The 19,789-nt window shown below is 33.3% G+C and overlaps 1 protein-coding gene across 1 annotated transcript in view; it reads left to right on the forward strand.

Annotated features, from left to right (window-relative positions):
• The window catches only part of LOC135227091 (nephrin-like), a 391,371-nt gene that overhangs the window by 248,897 nt on the left and 122,685 nt on the right, over positions 1-19,789 (forward strand). The window contains exons 5-6 of the mRNA XM_064266942.1: positions 10,044-10,223; positions 19,187-19,477. Of these exons, the coding sequence (XP_064123012.1) occupies positions 10,044-10,223; positions 19,187-19,477 (471 nt within the window). The remainder of the gene's footprint in view (positions 1-10,043; positions 10,224-19,186; positions 19,478-19,789) is intronic.

Here is a 19,789-nt window from a genome sequence, read left to right on the forward strand (position 1 = left end):
TAATCTCAGAGTAAAATATCTAAATGTGAGTTTTTAAAACCGAACATGTTTATCTAGGTTTTATGTGTCTAGTCAAGGTCTTATAGTCCATGGTAAGGTGTCGGCTATTCATAACTTTCCGGTACTTATTAACGTAAAAGGGGGTGGGATACAGCACTTTTGCGCTGTAGTGGGTATTACAATCGTATGTAAATATGTAACTCTTCAATGATGACAGCTCCTTTAAACAGATCTTACGAAAAGAAAGCGTAGATTTATTATGGTCTGAAAAGCATCAACAGGCGTTCGATATCTTAAAAGCGGAAAATGCAGCTTACCTAACTTAAAAATCCCTGATTTAAATAAGGAATTTTTTTTTATTGCAACAGACGCCTCAGACCAAGGGGTAAGAGGGATACTACTTCAGTAATATGATAAACAGTTCTTCCCTATAGCTTTTTATTCACGTAAACTAAAGCCCTCTGAAGTAAATATGCAGTATAGGCAAGGAAGGGCTAGGTATCTTTATCACTAGTAAACATTTTAAGTTCATAATCTTTGGCTATCCTGATAAAGTCCTTACTGAAACATGAGTCCTTTACCGAGTTTTTCAAAGGCTTTAATCACAGTCCAAAAGGAACTCGGTGACAAAATGATCATTCAGTTTATTGGAGCCAAGATAAGATATCTACCTGGGAAAGCAAATATCATAGCTGACGCATTATCCCGCAATTCCGCACCATACAGCAAAGAACCATTAATTGGACTAAAAGATATAGAAACATCCGTGCCTATTGTTAAAACCGTATCTAAACAAGAAAATTCCCTTAACCCAAGAGATCGCGAGCATTGAATATCTGGGTCGGAGCGCAGAACTGTTACAAACTGAACAAAGCAAGTGTCAACAGCGATAAGCAAAACAATAAACACCAAACAATAAACACTTCGAAACGGAAACAGGGTCAGCGGCTCAAGCAAACCAATAAACACTTCGAGCAGAAACCCTAAAGCAAAAGTATATTTAAGTATGTGTATCAGAATAATGTAATCAAATGTAATATATATGTAGGTCTGGTACGAGGAAACCGAAGAACACAGCAGATGACTAACGACCAGGTAGTAGTAATAATCTTTCTCATACCAATCGTCATAAACTGGTTGCATTCCGTCATCCAGGGTTCCCTCCTTTTTCACAGAAAGCCAAATCACTGTTTTTCTGGCCTACAATGCTTACAGATATAAAAAGCACATAACTGATTGTAACACGTGTCATGAAAAACAAGGGATACACTAAGACCACTGTCAGTTTAAGGGCCTATCCTGTGCCAAATCAATCTCCTTGAAAGAATATACTTAGAATTATTAACAGAATTACGAGTCTGACAGAGGAATAAAACACTTCTTAGTGTTAATAGTTCCTTGACACGTTAGATAGAATTAATAGCACCAAAAAAACAAAACACCAGCAATTGAGTGCGTTTAGGAATATTTATGAGTGCTAAAATCAGTAAATATGGAATTCAACACATAATAATCTGTGACTCGGGTTGGGTGTAAATCAATAATAATCTCCTTAACACGTTGTGTGAATTCCTTTCCATTAAGAAAACCAATAATATATTTATCACCCAGAGTCAATCGGTTTGGTAGAATAAGAGATAAATAAAAAAAAAAGTGTCAATGTCTTACGAGTTAAAACTCGTGATATTGGATCCAACTGGAATTATAGCGGTTCTCGCGGTTTTTAAATACCTTTATCAGTTGATATCTTGTATCTATAGAATTAATGCCGCAAGTAGCCTTATACGGTACGCCGCTAGAACACTTTTTCCACATATTCAAGCCAACCAATTTAATTTATCAAATATATATATAAAAAAAAATATATAAATAAATATATAAAAAAATAAAATAAATATGGATACAAGTGGAGTCAATATAATACACTCCGTAAGAAGTCGGAAGGGTTACAAATTATAATAAAAAAGGAATCACGATAATATCAATAAGCAAAACGTAACCATTAAATATCCAAATATATATGCGTAAAGATTTGAACTCTAACTTAACGCTTAGTAAATGACAAATAAGCTAAAAAGTTCAAACACATATCCAAAACAAAATCTACTGACATATTGTCTGTCCCGGTGATTTATATTCGTAGTCAATGAAAAAAAAAAAAAAAAAAAATTAAATTAAATAAATAAATAAATAAACCTAATAATAAATAAAATAAATAAAATAAAAATAGAATAAAAGAGATTTTAAAGTCAGGAAGTCTAGAAGTGAAAATGTTATCTATGAAATAATCCTATATGTAATCTTATACAGGGCTAATAATATATATAGAATTTGTATGGAAACCTTTTTCAATATAGTTTGAATAGGAATATTTAATTTAACATAATTACAATTATGCAGATTTCCAGCATGAAACTAATATATTGTTCAATTTTGGTACTGTTTTTTTTTTTTCAGACATTCTTTTCGTGTGGGTCGAGTATTAAAAGATAATAAATTTATCCTAAAGTCGTATCTCTTACAGCAAGTAAACGTAACTCTAGCTGGTGACGACGTCATCAGTTCTAGAAGGTCTGTCGCGTTTGCCGTATCAGCAGTGATTCCTTTAACCTCAATATCTGCTTGCACAGGCTTCATCTCGCGCTTGCAAAAGCAGATTGACTGGAGAAAGGAATGCTTAGTTCATGAACTTCACATGTGGTTTCATAGGTCACATGACAGGCCACATAACATATTCTTATCCGTGTGTGTAATGCAATTAGTTAAGGCCTTGCAATCATTTTAAAATTAATGAACAAAATAAGCAAATAGAATTTCTATAACAACAAAATGAATTCATTTTTTTTTTCTGAACCTCAATAGACATTTAGAAGTATCAAGATAGTTTTATATGAAATATTTACTTGCAACATTAGCCTATTACAATTCAAGTAAAACATTCATGGAAAATGTCACATTTTCTTGGAAAACCCAAAGTTTATTTAGAAATTAGTTACATAGTGGGTTTTTTTCGTTGCATCTCGTACCTATTAATAAAGTTTTTGTTAAAAAAATTCACCTCAGAGGATGCGCGCGAGAATATTGAATATGAAACTTTTGTTTAGGGCACATGGATCATGATTTAATCTTTTTTCTCTTTTGACTCTTATGCTGCTGGCAATCTTTACAAATAGCTCCCCCATTTTTTTTTTCCCCCACTTTCTTTGTCTAGTAACTTACTACCAGTAATTTATCGAATTTTCTTTTGAGAATTCGTAATTGATATCTATTTTTATTTTTTTTTTTTATAAATTATGGGGATATTTTTACGAGTCATCATAGACCTGGATAGGTTTTTTCACCCTCATTGTTTTAATGCCCATTTGGATTAAAAAAAAAGTTTGTACAGCGGACTCGGTTTTGAATTCCAAAATATCAGCGAAATTCATGTGGGTTTTTTTAAGTCTGGTCTAAAAAATGGCTCTCTTCCTCCCCTGTATTTGGATGTTCGTCTGAATTTGGGTTTTACTTTTTGCCCTTGTGACACATAATTTTTCACTTTGCAGGCTGTTTTTTTTGATTAATGGAACCTGGTTTTTTTTTTACAGTATCCTGCAAGTTCGAGAGTTTCTTCACATCGCAAAACTTCAAAAAAATCGTTCGTCGCAGCGGACGACTACAGTCCCCCCCCCCCCAAGTACAACCGTTCCTACAATGTGAAGAATTGGCATGGGACTTCTCGACCTGACACCGTATCTCGTCGTTTTTTTTTTTAATCTCGTTTTAAAATGCGGAATGCTCCCCCGGCGGCTGTCGGAATCGACTACGAATGGGACATACTTTCCGACAATTACGACCCGAAGGATATTCAACTCTTTACTTTTGCTGGCGAAGGACTTCGTGCTGGGATGTCTATTTCATCGCGAACGTAATCGTGTAGCTTTAGGATGCAGAGAATAAGTAATGAGCGCAAAATGGAACGTTTGGACCCGCCCAGGCAAATTTTTCCCCCCCCTTTGTTTTTTTTTTTTTTTAAAAACCATTGGGAAAAAGGCCGTTTCAGTGGCTATAGGTGGTTGTCTGGAAACTGTGTAAATGGACGAAAAAGTGGTTTTTTCGAAAGCTAGTTAAATGTGAAAGTAGTAATACCCTCGGTCAATGTTATCTATAGATATAAATGATCATAAATAACGAAAAACGAAATATATTTTTTTTTTTTGCGTGTACGCACTAGGAATCTATATATTTAAATTGAATTATTAAAAATAACCAAAGATCGAAATATATCTTTGCGTGTAAGCAATAGGAATCTCTTTTTTATATAAATTGATCATAAAATAACACGATCTAAAAATAATCTTTGCGTGTACGCAATAGGGAATCTATTTAAAGTGCACATATATTAATCATAATTTTTTATGAAAAAAAAAAAAAATTCCAATATAACATATTGTTTATAAACAGATCAGGTAGCCTATTAATCAATTCTTGTTTTACTTTTTTTATCATACCCAATATCTGCAGTTATTTTTTTTTATGAGTTAGTATATGAATTATATCAGATATATAACATTTAGCATAAAAATCAACGAATCAATCAGCATAACCATTTAATAATTTTATCAATTTTCATATATGAAAAAATATTTTTTATCAGTTTTTTTATAAAAAATAAAATGATTTTTATCATGTTAATCTTATTCTATGCAATTATCAGAGTAAAAACCATTAGTATTTTTTTTTTCTGTAGCATAAGTATCTTAAAGAGATGAGTGGAAAAAACTGTATCAAATTATCTATCACGTGATCACTATTATTTAACCATATCATTGTTTATTATTTTTTTTTATTTTACTTGAATCAATTCATGTACACCATGAATTTTTTTTTTCCCGTTCTATATATATATATTCGCATAGTGTCTGTTTATCACACTCCCTATAAGTTTTTCAAGTGCAAGTCAAGTGAGTAATATTCAGTAGTTGGGTTTTTTTTGGTAGCTGACCGAGCTAATGTAAGTGTTTACATAATAAAAAATATGGAAATGTTTTTTTTAGTCCATATATATAAAAAAAAAGATTGTTGGCAGGAATGTGATTTTCAGACTAGAGACGCCCCTAAAAGATGACGTTTATACAATAAGTATAGGCTAAGTTTTTGACATGCCGTCATCTGTGGTCCATTCATTTGTTTTGAAACCGTCCAAGCTCCCTGCTTGAGACAACCTACCGCCTACGTGATTTCTGTAGCGTGTCTCATTTTGATTGTGTGTTCGTATGAAACTATGTCATTGTATGTATGTTCATATGTTCGAACTACTGTCTGTTCTTCATAACTTGTAACAGAGATGGTAGACAAGGAGAAGAGAGTTAGCTATCGTCATTAGAAGACCTGTACCTCTTTACCTAAGCTTTATCATGTAGAAGGAATAGGATTAGCCATCATCATTGGCAGAAGCGATCAAGCTATCGTTATTAGAAGACTTGTACAATCATATCTGATCTTCACCATGTAAAACTTCAGAAGAATATATAATTTTTTTATACTTAGTGTTTTTTCTACAAGAACCTCACCGAACCATGAGTTTAACACATCGTCGTAAAGATAATACCGACTTCGTAAGTGATCTACAAAAACCCCAGACACTCCATTGAAGATGGAAGTGCAATACCAACCGACTTGCGTATAGATTATCGCTAAAAGTCCCCCCCCCCCCCCCCCCCCCCCCCTAAAAAAAAAAAAAAAAAAACCCCCCAAAAATTACCTCATAGGGGCGCCCTTTATTTCATACAAGGCACCAAGCCCTAATATATATATATATATATATATATATATATATATTATATATATATATATTTATCATATATACGTATGTATATATATATACATTACTATAATATAAAAATTAACTAATATAGTTTATATATATTATATATATATTATATATATACGTATATATATATATATATATATATATATATATGTGTGTGTAATATTATATATATATATATATATATATATATCTATATTATAATGTTATATATATATATATTTTATTTTATATATATATATCTATATATTTATATTATTTTATACATAATCAATTTATTATATATGTATATATGTATATATATATATAACTATATATATAATTTTATATATATATATATTAAATTTTTTGTGTAAACTGTCCGACTACCGCAGAAAATCTTTAGGTAAACACTAAAAATGCTAATGACACTCATCTACCAAAAGACATCTTCTCGAAATAATAGTAAATACTCCGAACACTTTTTTTTTTGAAAGCACATTTGAACTCGGAATTTTTTTTAATGAAAATTCCTTTAAAAAATGTCAGGTGTAAATAACTTAAAAGTCGTGAACATGAAAAGAAAGAATGACGAATGGAGGGGAAAAATCACATTTGAATAATAGAAAAGCTGTTCTACGTTCAGAAAAATATATTCGTATTTGAACATATAAAAAAAAAGTACCAAAAACTTGCATAAGCTTAAACGCTGTTCTGCGTTTACTAGAAGACACGTTCGAAGAAGAATGGATTAGCAAGTGAACATTGAAAAAAAAAAAGATATATACCTATTGTATATAATACACACACACAACACACACACACACATATATATATATATATATATATATATGTATATATATATATCTATATATATATTATATATAATATTAATATATATGTGTGTGTGTGTGTGTGTGTGTGTGTGTGTGTATCAAGGGACAGAGGAAGGCGACGGCCAGTAGGACACATCAGCGTGAAGGTGGACCATTGGAATCGTTGTAATTCATTTTAATTCTTTATTTCCTACGTTTCATAATATCCTTATTACATCGTCAGGGAATCTATTAGACGATAATTAAAATTACCTTAAAATTACTTTAAAATTACTTTAAAAATTACTCTAAAATTCAACATTTATAAATTACCACACAGTTAAAAAAAAAACAGAAACAAAAAAATAAAATAAAATAAAAAGACCAAAGACCGCTAAACCAACCTTATGCAGAGAAGGCAAGAGACAGAATGACAATACATAAATAAAAGTTAGCTCAGGTAGAATGTGTGGAGGTGGTCTGGGTATTTAACTGGGGAACCAGTTGTTTAATAAATAACTGCCTATCCTAGAATCGTTATTTATTAAACAACTGGTTCCCCAGTTACAGTAAATACCCAGACCACCTCCACACAACTGTACCTGAGCTAACTTTTATTTATGTATTGTCATTCTGTCTCTTGCCTTCTCTGCATAAGGTTGGTTAGCAGCCTTTGGTCTTTTTATTTATTTTTTTTTCTGTGTTTTTTTAATTGTGTTGTAATTTATAAATGTGAATTTTAGAGTTAATTCTAAAGTAATTTTTAAGTAATTTTTACGTATTTTATTTATGGTCCACCTTCATCCCGCTGATATATATATATATATATATATATATATATAGATATATATATATATATATATAGATATATATATATATATATATATATATATACATATATATATAACCCTTAAGCTGGGAGTGAAGACATACTCTGAGATCCAATTTTTCCATACTCGTTCTCTCTCGTTACTTCCTTATCAAGTAACTTTGCTCTTTTATTCTTGAACGCATTCACCCATCGGGTTTCATTGCTCTCCTTCTTCTTTCCCTGTCTTCTCTCGATTATTTTACTTTTCCTCATGTATGCCCGTACATTATCACGCAGTGTCCCCTTATTTAATATCTTTTATGCATTAAGCCACCTGCAAGCAAATCTCAGCCCTCTCTCAGATTTGCCAACTAATATTCTTTTTTTTGGAAACCAAATTTTCCAGCAGTCAAGTACCTTTGCCTAGCACTTCTTATTCTCCTTTACCTCAGGAAATCTATACTTTCTTGCCTACTTTTGCATTCAAATCACCTAGCTCAATCACCCTTAAAATTTTATCAGTCTAACCATTTTTATGTATATACCTGGACAATACGCAATCACTCAGGCAACTTTTTCTTTTTTTATCCTGCCACATCAACGATATCGGCCTCAAATTGACATACTTACCTTTATCCCAGATACTTCTGCTCCTTTTCCTTCTGCATATTGCAGGTACCCCAATATAATCACTTGGACATGAAATGAAATTTCACTCTCTTCTTAAACAAATGTAACTCTCTTAAAATATTTTCCTTTTTTGGACGACATAAAAAATAAAAACAGGAATTAGGATTTTAGTTTTCTCTGCTAATCTTCAAGAACAGTACTGCTCTCCTGTATGATTGTAACACCACACATTATTTACTTTTATGAAAATGGCCGCATAATGCAAGAGTGAATATGTATTTTCCACTCTGCCGATCGGAAGTAATTGGAGGAAATCCGAGGTCACTCTCGTTCCACAGCATATTGTAACAAAATAAATCATTGGTGTTATGCAGGTGTTCATTATGGAAAAGCAGGAAGTAATGATTTTATGAAATATAATTTTTGTCAAAGTTTTCTTGAAAGGAACTCGTGTATGTTAACTTCTTTTGCACATTTTAGATTTTATCGGTCGAAACCTCCCAGTTTTCATCAAAGCATTTATATTCACTTCATTAATTAAAATGTTTTTCCAAATAAACTTTCATGAAAGGCGCTTCATTAGCTAAACGTGTTTTGTAAAATGTTATTAATGATGCAGTAGAAAAATTTGGAACGAGTTATCTTCCGGAGCTCATTAGAGCATTGTAGTGAGCCTTCTCCATGAGAAAACGACGATAGGTTGATTAGGCCGAAAGCTAAATTTGAAACACTTGAACGGAGGAGCGCGTGTGACATGTCCCCGGTAATATTGCAAATCAATTGCAAATCAATTTCACTCTATCATCACTCATATTGGAGCGTTGGGCCGTTATTATTCTGGAGAGAGCCATAACAGTTGCATCCCTTTCAAACAATAGCGGTTCCGTCATTGTGTTGAATGAGGAGATATATCAATCCTTCAGCAGTGTAGATAAGCACCAGCCATTAATCAGTCAACCACTTACTCCCTGGCCAAATACGAGAGGTTTCTCGGTAAGCAACTTGAGCCTTCAAGTGCTGATCGTCGATTTTCATCAAATAATTCATTCGGTCGCCTTTGATTCCCCGTCACGGTACCGCCAGCCACATTTAAGGCCTCGAATTTAGTCTGGATCTTTTTCAAATGGTATTCATTTAATTGTATAGATGAGACACTAAGGATGCGTCCACTCCACAGTTAAATATGTCGTAAACACATGTCGGCAACTTATTGCACACAAATCAGGAACAGGTTAAATGCAAATCAACGACTAATTGGTAATCCTGTCGAGTGCTTCATATGATTATCAGCATTTGTCAATCATTCGTTCTCTCTACTTAAGGTCGTTGACGTGTTTTTTAGCTCTGTGATAAGTTTGAGACATGTATGTGATATGTTTGTGACATGTATGTAACATGTATATGTTATGTTTGTGACATGTATGTAGCATGTATATGACATGTTTGGGAAATGTATATGGCATGTTTGTGACATGTAAATGACGTGTTTGTGACATTTATGACATATATAGGACAGTTTTTTTAGCATATATGTGACACTTTTGTGACAGGTGACATCTATAGGAAAGTTATTTTACATATATGTGACACTTGCGACAGGTGACATGTATGTGACATGTTTTTCACATATATGTGACACGTTTGCGGCATGTTACATGTATATGACATGTTCGTGACATATATGTGCTGTAATGAGGACCCTCCTGATTGGCTGTGGTTAAGTCAATCACAGGGCTGGAAACTCTCAGTCTCTCTTGAGAGTTCTCATGGGTAGGATCTATGTTCCACCTCTCAGGAGAGATGGAACATATAGATCCTACCCCTGTGAACTCTCGAGAGAGACTGAGGGCTTCAAGCCCTGTGAGTGGCTTATCAACAGCCAATCAGGAGCGTCGTAAGGGACTGGCCTAGACATCAAATGCACGGTTGATGTGAATCTACTATAGCTCCCCTCTCCACGTTCTTGACTGATTACCCGATATCCTTGTCCTCGTTGCAGAGCTGCAGGAAGATCACGTGGAGGCCTCTTCTCTGCCTCGCCGCTGGAACGTCAGGAGTCAGCTGATCGTCGTGGCTGAGGCGGAAGACGACGGAAAGCAGTTCTCCTGCCAGGCTCTCCACCCGACGCTCAAGGAATCTCCCACTTCGCTGGTGGCCTCAATTACCCTCTCCGTCTTGCGTGAGTGATCCAGTAGTTTGCGTGTATATATATATATAGAATATATATATATATATATATATATATATATATGTATATATATATATATATACATAATATATATATATATACTATATATACATATATATATATATATTATATATATATATTATATAATATGTTATATATATATATATATATGTATATATATATATAATATATATATATATATAACTAAAATGTGTGGTGGGCATGTGATATGCTTAAATTTGTATATTTGTTAATGAATCTCTTCGTGTTTTACCTCGTATAGAATACTCTTCTTAAGCTTGTTCCAGAAACTTCGTTCAGCTGAAATGGTGTGAAAAATTACAGGTGTCCGAACATCAGAAAGATAATTCATCTTATTTAATATTTTTTATGGCGGCATCCTTCTTTCACTTGTTTTTCTCGGCCTGATAAGGCCTTAGTGTTGAATTTTCTTGGGTCATCACCACCATCATCATTAGAGATTTCATTATTGATTGCTGTTTATATATTAATTGATGTTCGTAACTTGGCCATTTCTCTTCTAATTTAGTTCTGACTTTCGTTAAACTGCAAACCGGACCAATCGCTTCCTAATTCTCACTGTAGTATTTTTGTAACCTGGACAAAAGGTTTTAATAATCTCATGGGTGAAACTCCCCCGTCTGTAATCGTCGCTGGCTTGGTTTTATCAATGCTAAATCGTTGAAAATATTACCTGGCTTTTCTTATCATTTTTGTTAAATTCTATTTATCGTTGAAAATATGACCTGGCCTTTCTTCTATCAATTCTGTTAAATTCTATTCATCGTTGAAAATATTACCTGGCTTTTCTTTTATCATTTTTGTTCAATTCTATTCATCGTTGAAAATATTACCTGGCTTTTCCTCTATCATTTTTGTTAAATTCTATTCATCGTTGAAAATATTACCTGGCTTTTCTTCTATCATTTTTGTTCAATTCTATTCATCGTTGAAAATATGATCTGACCTGTCTCATCATTTTTGATCATTTCGATTTATCGATTAGGTGACCAGGGTCACTTTTTCAGCGCTGGTTTACAAGTCTGAGAAACTTAATCATTCGTGCTTAAAACACTGGAACATCACAACTCTCGGAATGAGGGGTTTACAGAATTCTCAATAATGATGAACGATGCACCCTATACTGTAATTGAATATCGTGTGGATGGCTTACATCCTATTTCGAAGTACCAATTTGGAAATTGCCCTTATGACTGAATATGCGCCATGTCACGCTTTATCTGAGGCCCAAATAAATTTCTTGTGTTTCTGATGATTTGCCAGACGTTGTTCTTAGGTCTTTGCTTATGAGCCAGATTTGTTATATATCCCGATTGAATGAACTAGGTTCATTATGAAATGTTAACATCATTTCTCTATATTTGCGCTTTTGGTCAGTCATATACTGTTTTGCAATAACTGTTAATAGATCCTGACTTGAAAGTATACTAATACAGACATACGTTTCACGTCTCTGTTCGCCCAGGAAGGAGTTTGAAGTTTCTTGTCTGTAGTTCAGTTTACTGATGCCCTACATTTACTGAAGCATTTTGTAGCATTTCCAAAGTTATTCATTTATGTCTCTTTGTGTTTTTTTGGGTGCCATTGACAGTAATTTTATAAACGCGTCCCATTTCCTTTCAAAATTGATATTCTTCTTTTTCGTAGGCTTCGTATACTCTCTCTCTCTCTCTCTCTCTCTCTCTCTCTCTTCTCTCTCTCTCTATCACCTTCCCGGCACCAATACCCACATCGCCGGTGGGAGCAAATAAATAAATAAATAAAAAAAACAAGGCCCAGAGAATTGGCTGTCATATTTTTCTGTCACCGAGTTACCTGTTATTTATTGTTTTTTATCTCTAACCACAGATCCAATGTTCACTTTCCATTTCCTCTGATATTCCGACGAAGGTTTTTTTTTTCATTTTTATTTTTAGCAGTGGTCTTCTCTCAAAAGAGGTTTTGACTTCCCCGCCCCCCCACTCGCTAACAAGCAAAGAAATTAGGGACCTCTCTCTCTCTCTCTCTCTCTCTCTCTCTCTCTCTCTCTCTCTCTCTTCTCTCTCTCTCTCTCTTCTCTCTCGTCTTTGTCAGAGTTCTTTTATTTGTATATCTTTTTCGGAGCCGCGTAAGTTTCGGTGATCTCTTTGCGTGTAATTTCTCAAAACGTTGGAGAGTTGAATAAAAAAAATTTCTATGTATCCTGTTTTATATTCTTCTTGGCCGTATACTACACTGAGCTATTTTTCTGCTTCGCTCAGACCGTGCGTCATTCAGCTTAAGGTGAAACCGCTTTCCATTAAAGGATTCCAAATAATCACATCAGGGCTTATCCAGGCCCCATCTGAAGCGAGATCCTGTCGTCGTGTCGTCCTTATAGACTCCTCGATGGAAGATCCTTATTTAGACACCATTACTTTCCTCTCTGTCTTTTAATATATTGGTATAGGTCGCCAAATGAAAGGTACAGGTTCAGTTCGTTAGTCTCTAGACATATTATTTGTCTAGGAATAAATATGTCTCATTGTTGTTACTGCTCCTATAATTGCACTGACTTATTTTCAAGAAATCTAAGTACAGAAACCTCCAATACGAGAAGGTCGATTGGTGTTTAAACTTACAAATATATGGTTTCTCAGTCTGGTTTCCTGCCAATGAAATCTTCGGTCTGACCTATATAATAATTACACAATTGTAACTGACTTTGTTTTCAAGGAATGTAACTACAGAAACCTCCAATTCGAGAGAGACGATCGATGTTTTCGCCACAAATACGTTGCGCCCCACTGAAGTCGTGGGTCTGGCCTGAAGGCTTCTCATCCATGTCAGAAAATGCCAATACGATTGCTGACGCGGGTCCCCAAGTTCCTTTTGCGTTTGGCCGTGTAATGCCCCCAAACAACATCAGAGCGAAGGACACCCTGAAATTTTTCTTCTTTTCTGTTCGTCCTCAGAAAAATGGTGTCTCACACACACACACACTTACGGTTAGATCTGAGTACGTTATCATTATACTTCAGATGGTGCTTCGTCTATGATGACATTTCTTTCGTGGTTTTGTAATTTCCATTATCATAGGAATTAGCAGCTTTGTTTAGTAAAAGAAATGATTTGAAAATCACACATGCACACACATGTATATACAATACACATACATGCAAATACACACACACACACATATATATGTATATATACATATATATATACACACACACACACAACTACACATATATATATATATATATATATATATATATATATATATATATTATATATATATATATATGAACGCATTAATCACGTACAGCCTTTAATGATTTAGAAATTATTATATATATATATATGTATAGATATATATATTATATATATATATATATATATATATATATAAAATATATTATATAGAATGAACGCATTAATTACGTACACACGCCTTTAATGATTATTAAATATATATATATATATATTATATATATATATATATATATATATCTATTACATACATATATTATATATTAATATATAATATATATGTATATATATTATATATATATATATTATATATAATAAATATATTATATTATATATATATATATAATATATAACATATATATATATATTATATATACTATATAATACATATAATATATATATATATATAATCCATATATTATATATATATATATATATATATATATATCTATATATATATATATATATATATATATTATATATATCTGATCTGATCATGAAAACCGCGTTCAGAATTGATGCGTTTATCTTTATCCCTTCAAAAAATCTTAAATCATTTTAGTACTCAATATGTGTCCCTTCACGTATTTAAGTTGTTGAAAAATCGACTATTTTAATTTTGAAGTATGGCTTCTTTTTTACTGGAAACAAATGTCAAAACAAATGTCGCTCTTGATCTGTATTTCTCGTTTGGTTCCCTCTGCGAAATGTTTATTGTTTGCGAAAGATTAGCAATATTGAGTTTGAGTGGCATTCCCGACTCCAGAGGCATTCTTCCGCCGTCGCGCGCCCTAATATATCAAAGAACTCTTGCTTTAATCCCCAGTAGTAGTTTTATCTCGGCGTCCTCGGCATCTGCTTTCAGAAGGAGGCAATTGGATGTTTCCTCCGCCACTGCAGTTTCCAGGAGGAGAAAAAAAAAAAAAAAAAAAAAACACGAGTATCCTTTTCGGAGTTCAAAAGAAATTGCTACTTTCTGCCGGTCGCATGATTTCGTCGCAAGAATCATCCTTCTTTACGACGAAAGTAAAATGTTCGCTGCGTCGTTGGAACTGGTTTTATTCTCTCTCTCTCTCTCTCTCTCTCTCTCTCTCTCTCTCTCTCTCTCTCTCTCTCTGGCATGACCCGATTCCAGGTGGAATGTGCGGATGAAATCAAATCAGGTTTTAATCTCTTTAGTTTGAAGGGAATGTTTGTCTCCTCTGAAAATCGAAATGTTTAACTTTAAATGAACGCTTTTCTCCTCTGAAAGTCACCATTTTTAACTTTAGATTAATGTTAATTCCTCTGAAAGTCATTACTTTTAACTGGTAATTAATGTTGTTCTCCTCTGAAAGTCATAAATTTTAATTTTAAAGAAATGTTTATCTCCTCTGAAAGTTATAATTTTTAACTTTAAATAAATGTTTTCTCCTCTGAAAGTCAAAATTTTTAACTTTAAATCAATGGTTCTCTCCTCTGAAAGTCATCATTTTCAACTTTAAATAAATGTTTATTTACTTCTGAAAGTGAATGTTTCTCTCCTGTGAAAGTCATCATTTTAGACGTGTAACATTTTCCAAGTATTGATAGCCGTTTCTAAAGGAACTTGCAGATCTTTTCCATTTTTTTTATAAGTTCAAATCTCCCATATTCATAACTTCCATAATTTTTTTTTAATCATTTAAATATTTTAGAGGTCTTGATACCTGTAACTAAGAGGAATATGCAGATAACTGCTGTTGTTTCATGAGGAAGAATCTTTCATATTGATAAAATCTTATTAAAGTTTTAAGATATCCAAATAACATAAAACCCTTAAAGTATACTTCGAAATGTCATAATTTTAAATTGTTTACATATCTATTGGAAATGTGCAGATAACCTGTTTTTTTTTTTTTTTTTTTTTTAGGTGAAATCTTCCCTATTGATGAAATCTTATTAAAACTTTAAAATATCGAAAAGGATCAATATTGGGTAGCATATTTTCTCAAAAAGTCATAATCTTAAGCGTTTAAATATTTTCGAGTTGTTCAGAGCAATATGTAAAGTAAATGTACGGATAACTTCTGCTGTTTTATAAGGTAGAACCTTCCGTATAGATAACCGTAATTAATATTTTAAGATATTGAAATGGCTCAAAATCTTTGTAAAGTTACGGATGAAGTCCAGTTTACCCCGCAGCAATCACGAAAACTCCAGTTTCCAAGCAGCAAATATGAAAACGCTGCCGATCAACAGTAAAAACAGACATTTCCAACTTACGCCCGACGTGTTGCGTTACCTCACTGGCATTTTGCGTTATTCATGGCAGAAAGGAACCGAGAGTGACCGCAGTTCATATATATCTTGTTTTGACGGCAAAGCTTATAATGCACCTGGCAATATTCGTCTGATCTTTGGAAAGGTCAAATGCAGAGAGAGAGAGAGAGAGAGAGAGAGAGAGAGAGAGAGAGAGAGAGAGAGAGAAAGTTCAAAATGTCAAAATATGACAGAACCCGATACGAGGTTTTCATTTATTTTTGTTGCGGTCTGGAGCAAAAATAGTAAATAAGAATATTTTCATATAAAAGGGAGGGGGGTTTCCGATATTTTTCAAGGGGGAGGGGGATTTTCGATTTTTTACGGGAGGGGATATCCTGTGTTTTAATAGGGGAGGGGGATTTTCGTTATTTTTTTAAGGATGAGGGGGATTTCCGAAAATATTTTCGGGCAGAGGGATTTATGATATTTTTCATTGGGAGGGTTTTTTTTTTTTTTTTTCTTTTTTTTAATTTGATATTTTTAAGGATGAGGGGATTTTCGATATTAATTTAGGGGAAGGGGGATTCCGATATAGTTTAGGAGAATGAATTTCCGATATTTCTGTAGGTGAGGTAATATCCGATATTTATTTTAGGGAAGGGATTTCCGATATTTCTGTAGGGGAGGTAATATCCGATATTTATTTTAGGGAAGGGATTTCCGATCATTTAAGGGTGAGGTGGATTTCCGATTATTTAAGGGGAGGGGGATTTCCGATTTTTTTGTAAGGGGGGAGGGGGGATTTTCCGATTTTTTAAGAGGGGATTTGGGATTTCCGATTTTTTAAGGGGAGGGTTATTTCCGATTTTTAAGGGTGAGGAAATTTCTGATTTTTAATGGGGAGGGGGATTTCCTATATTTTCATAAGGGAAGGGAGGAGGGTTTACCGAGTGTTGTCTTGTGTACTTCCGAAATCATTTTTAAACTCTCTTCTCCTCTGAAATCAAACAGCGCTTAATTCATTGCATTTATTTACGCAATGATTATTTTAACTTATACTGCAATCTTACAAGGCCAGTGAGTCGCCTTTCTGTATTGAGACAGAATGGGGGAATTGGAGCAGAGTGAAGTTGAGGAAGTTAGACAACTATACTTTGGAAGACGCCAAAGTATAAATGCAGAAGACAATACATCCGGCCTTGCAAGATACTTCGTGAGAGGAACCATTTGCTTAGCACCTGTAATGTTGGTATATAATTTACGAAAACTGTTTTGAAATTTAAATTTAATTTCGCGGTGAGTTACGTCGAAGACTGCGTCATTGTGGTATCGGTCCCTAGAAGAAGATTATCAAGGAACTTCGTGTGTTTCATTTCTTTTGTTTTTATTTAAGATCATCCCACGAGAATGGAAAGAGTATCAGCATATGCCTTGCCGGAATCTTGAAATCAATTCATTATATGTTCGTTTTAACTTTGTACATTCAATTAACTTCAATGTCAACAGAGGTTTGTCCACGGAAATCTTATCTGATATATTTTCATACCTGAAAGCATAAAAAATTTTTAAGATTATCCCATGAGAATGGAAAGAGTATCAACACGTACTTACCGGAATCTTGAAATCAATTCATTATATGTTCGTTTTTACTTTGTACATTAATGTAACTCCAAAGTGTCAGCAGAGGTTTGTCCACGGAAATCTTATCTGATATATTTTCATACCTGAAAGCGTAAAAAATATTAGATATCGCAGAGAAAGACCTATTTCCACTAGGGTCATATTATATTCACAATACGCCATAGTTTCTAGATTATGCCAGCACGTATTTCTGAACAGATGAACGTTAAATTTGACGACCACACTCATCAGCACTCAGCCAGTACCATTTCATTGCCCACAATCCCGTTTTGGAAAGCTGGTTCCAAGACAGACTATAAAAAGTGTGTCCGACTCGCTCGTGTTTTATTTTTCCACTGAGCAAACCATTTGTTTACTTTTTTTCGTATTTTCTCCCGTGGTTAATGAGCCAGTTTTATGGTTATGTCACGAGATAAAGCAGTCATCCCGCGGCTTCCCTGTCTTAGCTCAACAGATCGATTGGGAGGAAATTGGCGATTTCCCATTGGACTTCGAAAGCTCCTAATAAAAGAATTGTTTTCAGATGATGTGGCTTTTATTTGCTCGCTGTTCTGTTAGGAAGTGTTCTTTCGGGTCAGAATGCTTACTAATTTGTTACTGGAACTTACTTTCATAAAGAGGATTATTGGGGATTGTGTTCGTGTTTATATATATATATATATATATATATATATATATATATATATATATCTATATATATATATATATATATATATATATATATATATATATATATATATATATATATATATATATATATATATATATATATATATATAGATATATATAGATATATATATATATATATATATATATATATATATATATATATATATATATATATATATACACACACATATATATGTGTGCGTGTGTTTGCGAGCTTACGTTTACTTGTGTGTATACTTACAGATTTGTGGGTGCGTATACATAAGTATGCATATATTGTCGATATTTGATACCCGACAGGTTCATGAGGCGTAGAGGTAACAGTAACGCTGTATTTAATGGTTCTTGATTGTCGCTCTAATAAAGAGGAATCTAATCAACATCCGTAGAGAATTCATCGTCAAAATCCATAGAAAGTGCAGAGCGGTTGTGACAGGAAATTATTTTCCGGATATTATTTTTTTTTTTCTTCTCACAGCCATCCTATTCGACATTTTTTTTTTTTTTTTTTTTTTTTTTTTTTTTTTTTTTTTAAGTGTTGGAGTTCCGGGTTGTATCCTGCCTCCTTAGGTGTCAGTCACTTTTCTCACTGTATGTGCTTTAGCTAGGAGCACACTCTTCTGCATGAGTCCTGGAGCTACTTCGCCATCTAGTTTTTCCAGGTTCCTTTTCAGGACATTATTATTATTATTATTCTTATTATTATTATTATTATTATTATTAGTTATTATTATTATTATTATTATTTGGCTACTTAGGCAGCGTTACGTTTGTAGAGATTCTTCTCTATTTTTTCGAATAGTCGAAAAATAGAGAAGAATCTCTAAGAGCGTGACGCTGCCGAAGTAGCCATTTCTTTTAATAAAGTATGCTTGAGAGAGGGTCTGCTTCTTAAGTATTATTTTATTATTATTATTATTATTATTATTAATTATTATTATTAATTTATTATTATTATTATTAATTAATTATTATTATTATTTATTCAGAAGATGAACCCTATTCATATGGAACAAGCCCACTAAAGGGGCCACTGACTTGAAATTCAAGCTTCTAAAGAATATGGAGTTCATTAGGACCAACTATTTTTAGTTACTTCGATAACTGAATATTATTTCATTCAAAATCCCTTTCTCTTCCCTCCACAGATCCACCAGGAAACCCGGTCATAACAGGCTACGACAACAGCGAGGACCTCCGCGCAGGCGAGCGACGAACTCTCAGCTGCAAAGTCACGGGCGGCAACCCGCGCCCTTGGGTACTGTGGTACCGCGGAGGTCAGTTGGTAGATGATACCACGACGACAGACGCCACGGGCGTGATCAACACCCACGAGCTGGCTGTCACGGCCGAGGAAGACGGCGCTGTTTACGAATGCAGCGTCACCAACGACCTCATGGAACAGTCTCTGTCCGCCAATGTCACCCTCAGGGTTTTCTGTGAGTTAAGCAAAATTTATTTTTATTTCAAGTTTAAAAAAAAATAAATAAATAAAATAAAACAAAATAAAAAAATTCGAGTTTTCAGAAAAAATTTTTTTTTAAGTTTTGGAATTTTTTTTTTTTTTAAGTTTTAGGAAAAAAATTCGAGTTTACGGAAACAATTTTTTTTTCAAGTGTTGGAACACAAAACCTATTTTTTTTAAGTTTTTGAAAAAAAAATTCAGGTTTTGGAACACAAAACACTTGTTTTTAAGTTTTGGAAAATAATTTTGTTTCAAGTTTTTTAAGTTTTGGAAATAAGTCGATCAG

The sequence above is a fragment of the Macrobrachium nipponense genome, chromosome 15 (assembly GCF_015104395.2).
Source record: "Macrobrachium nipponense isolate FS-2020 chromosome 15, ASM1510439v2, whole genome shotgun sequence".
Lineage (NCBI taxonomy): Eukaryota > Metazoa > Arthropoda > Malacostraca > Decapoda > Palaemonidae > Macrobrachium > Macrobrachium nipponense.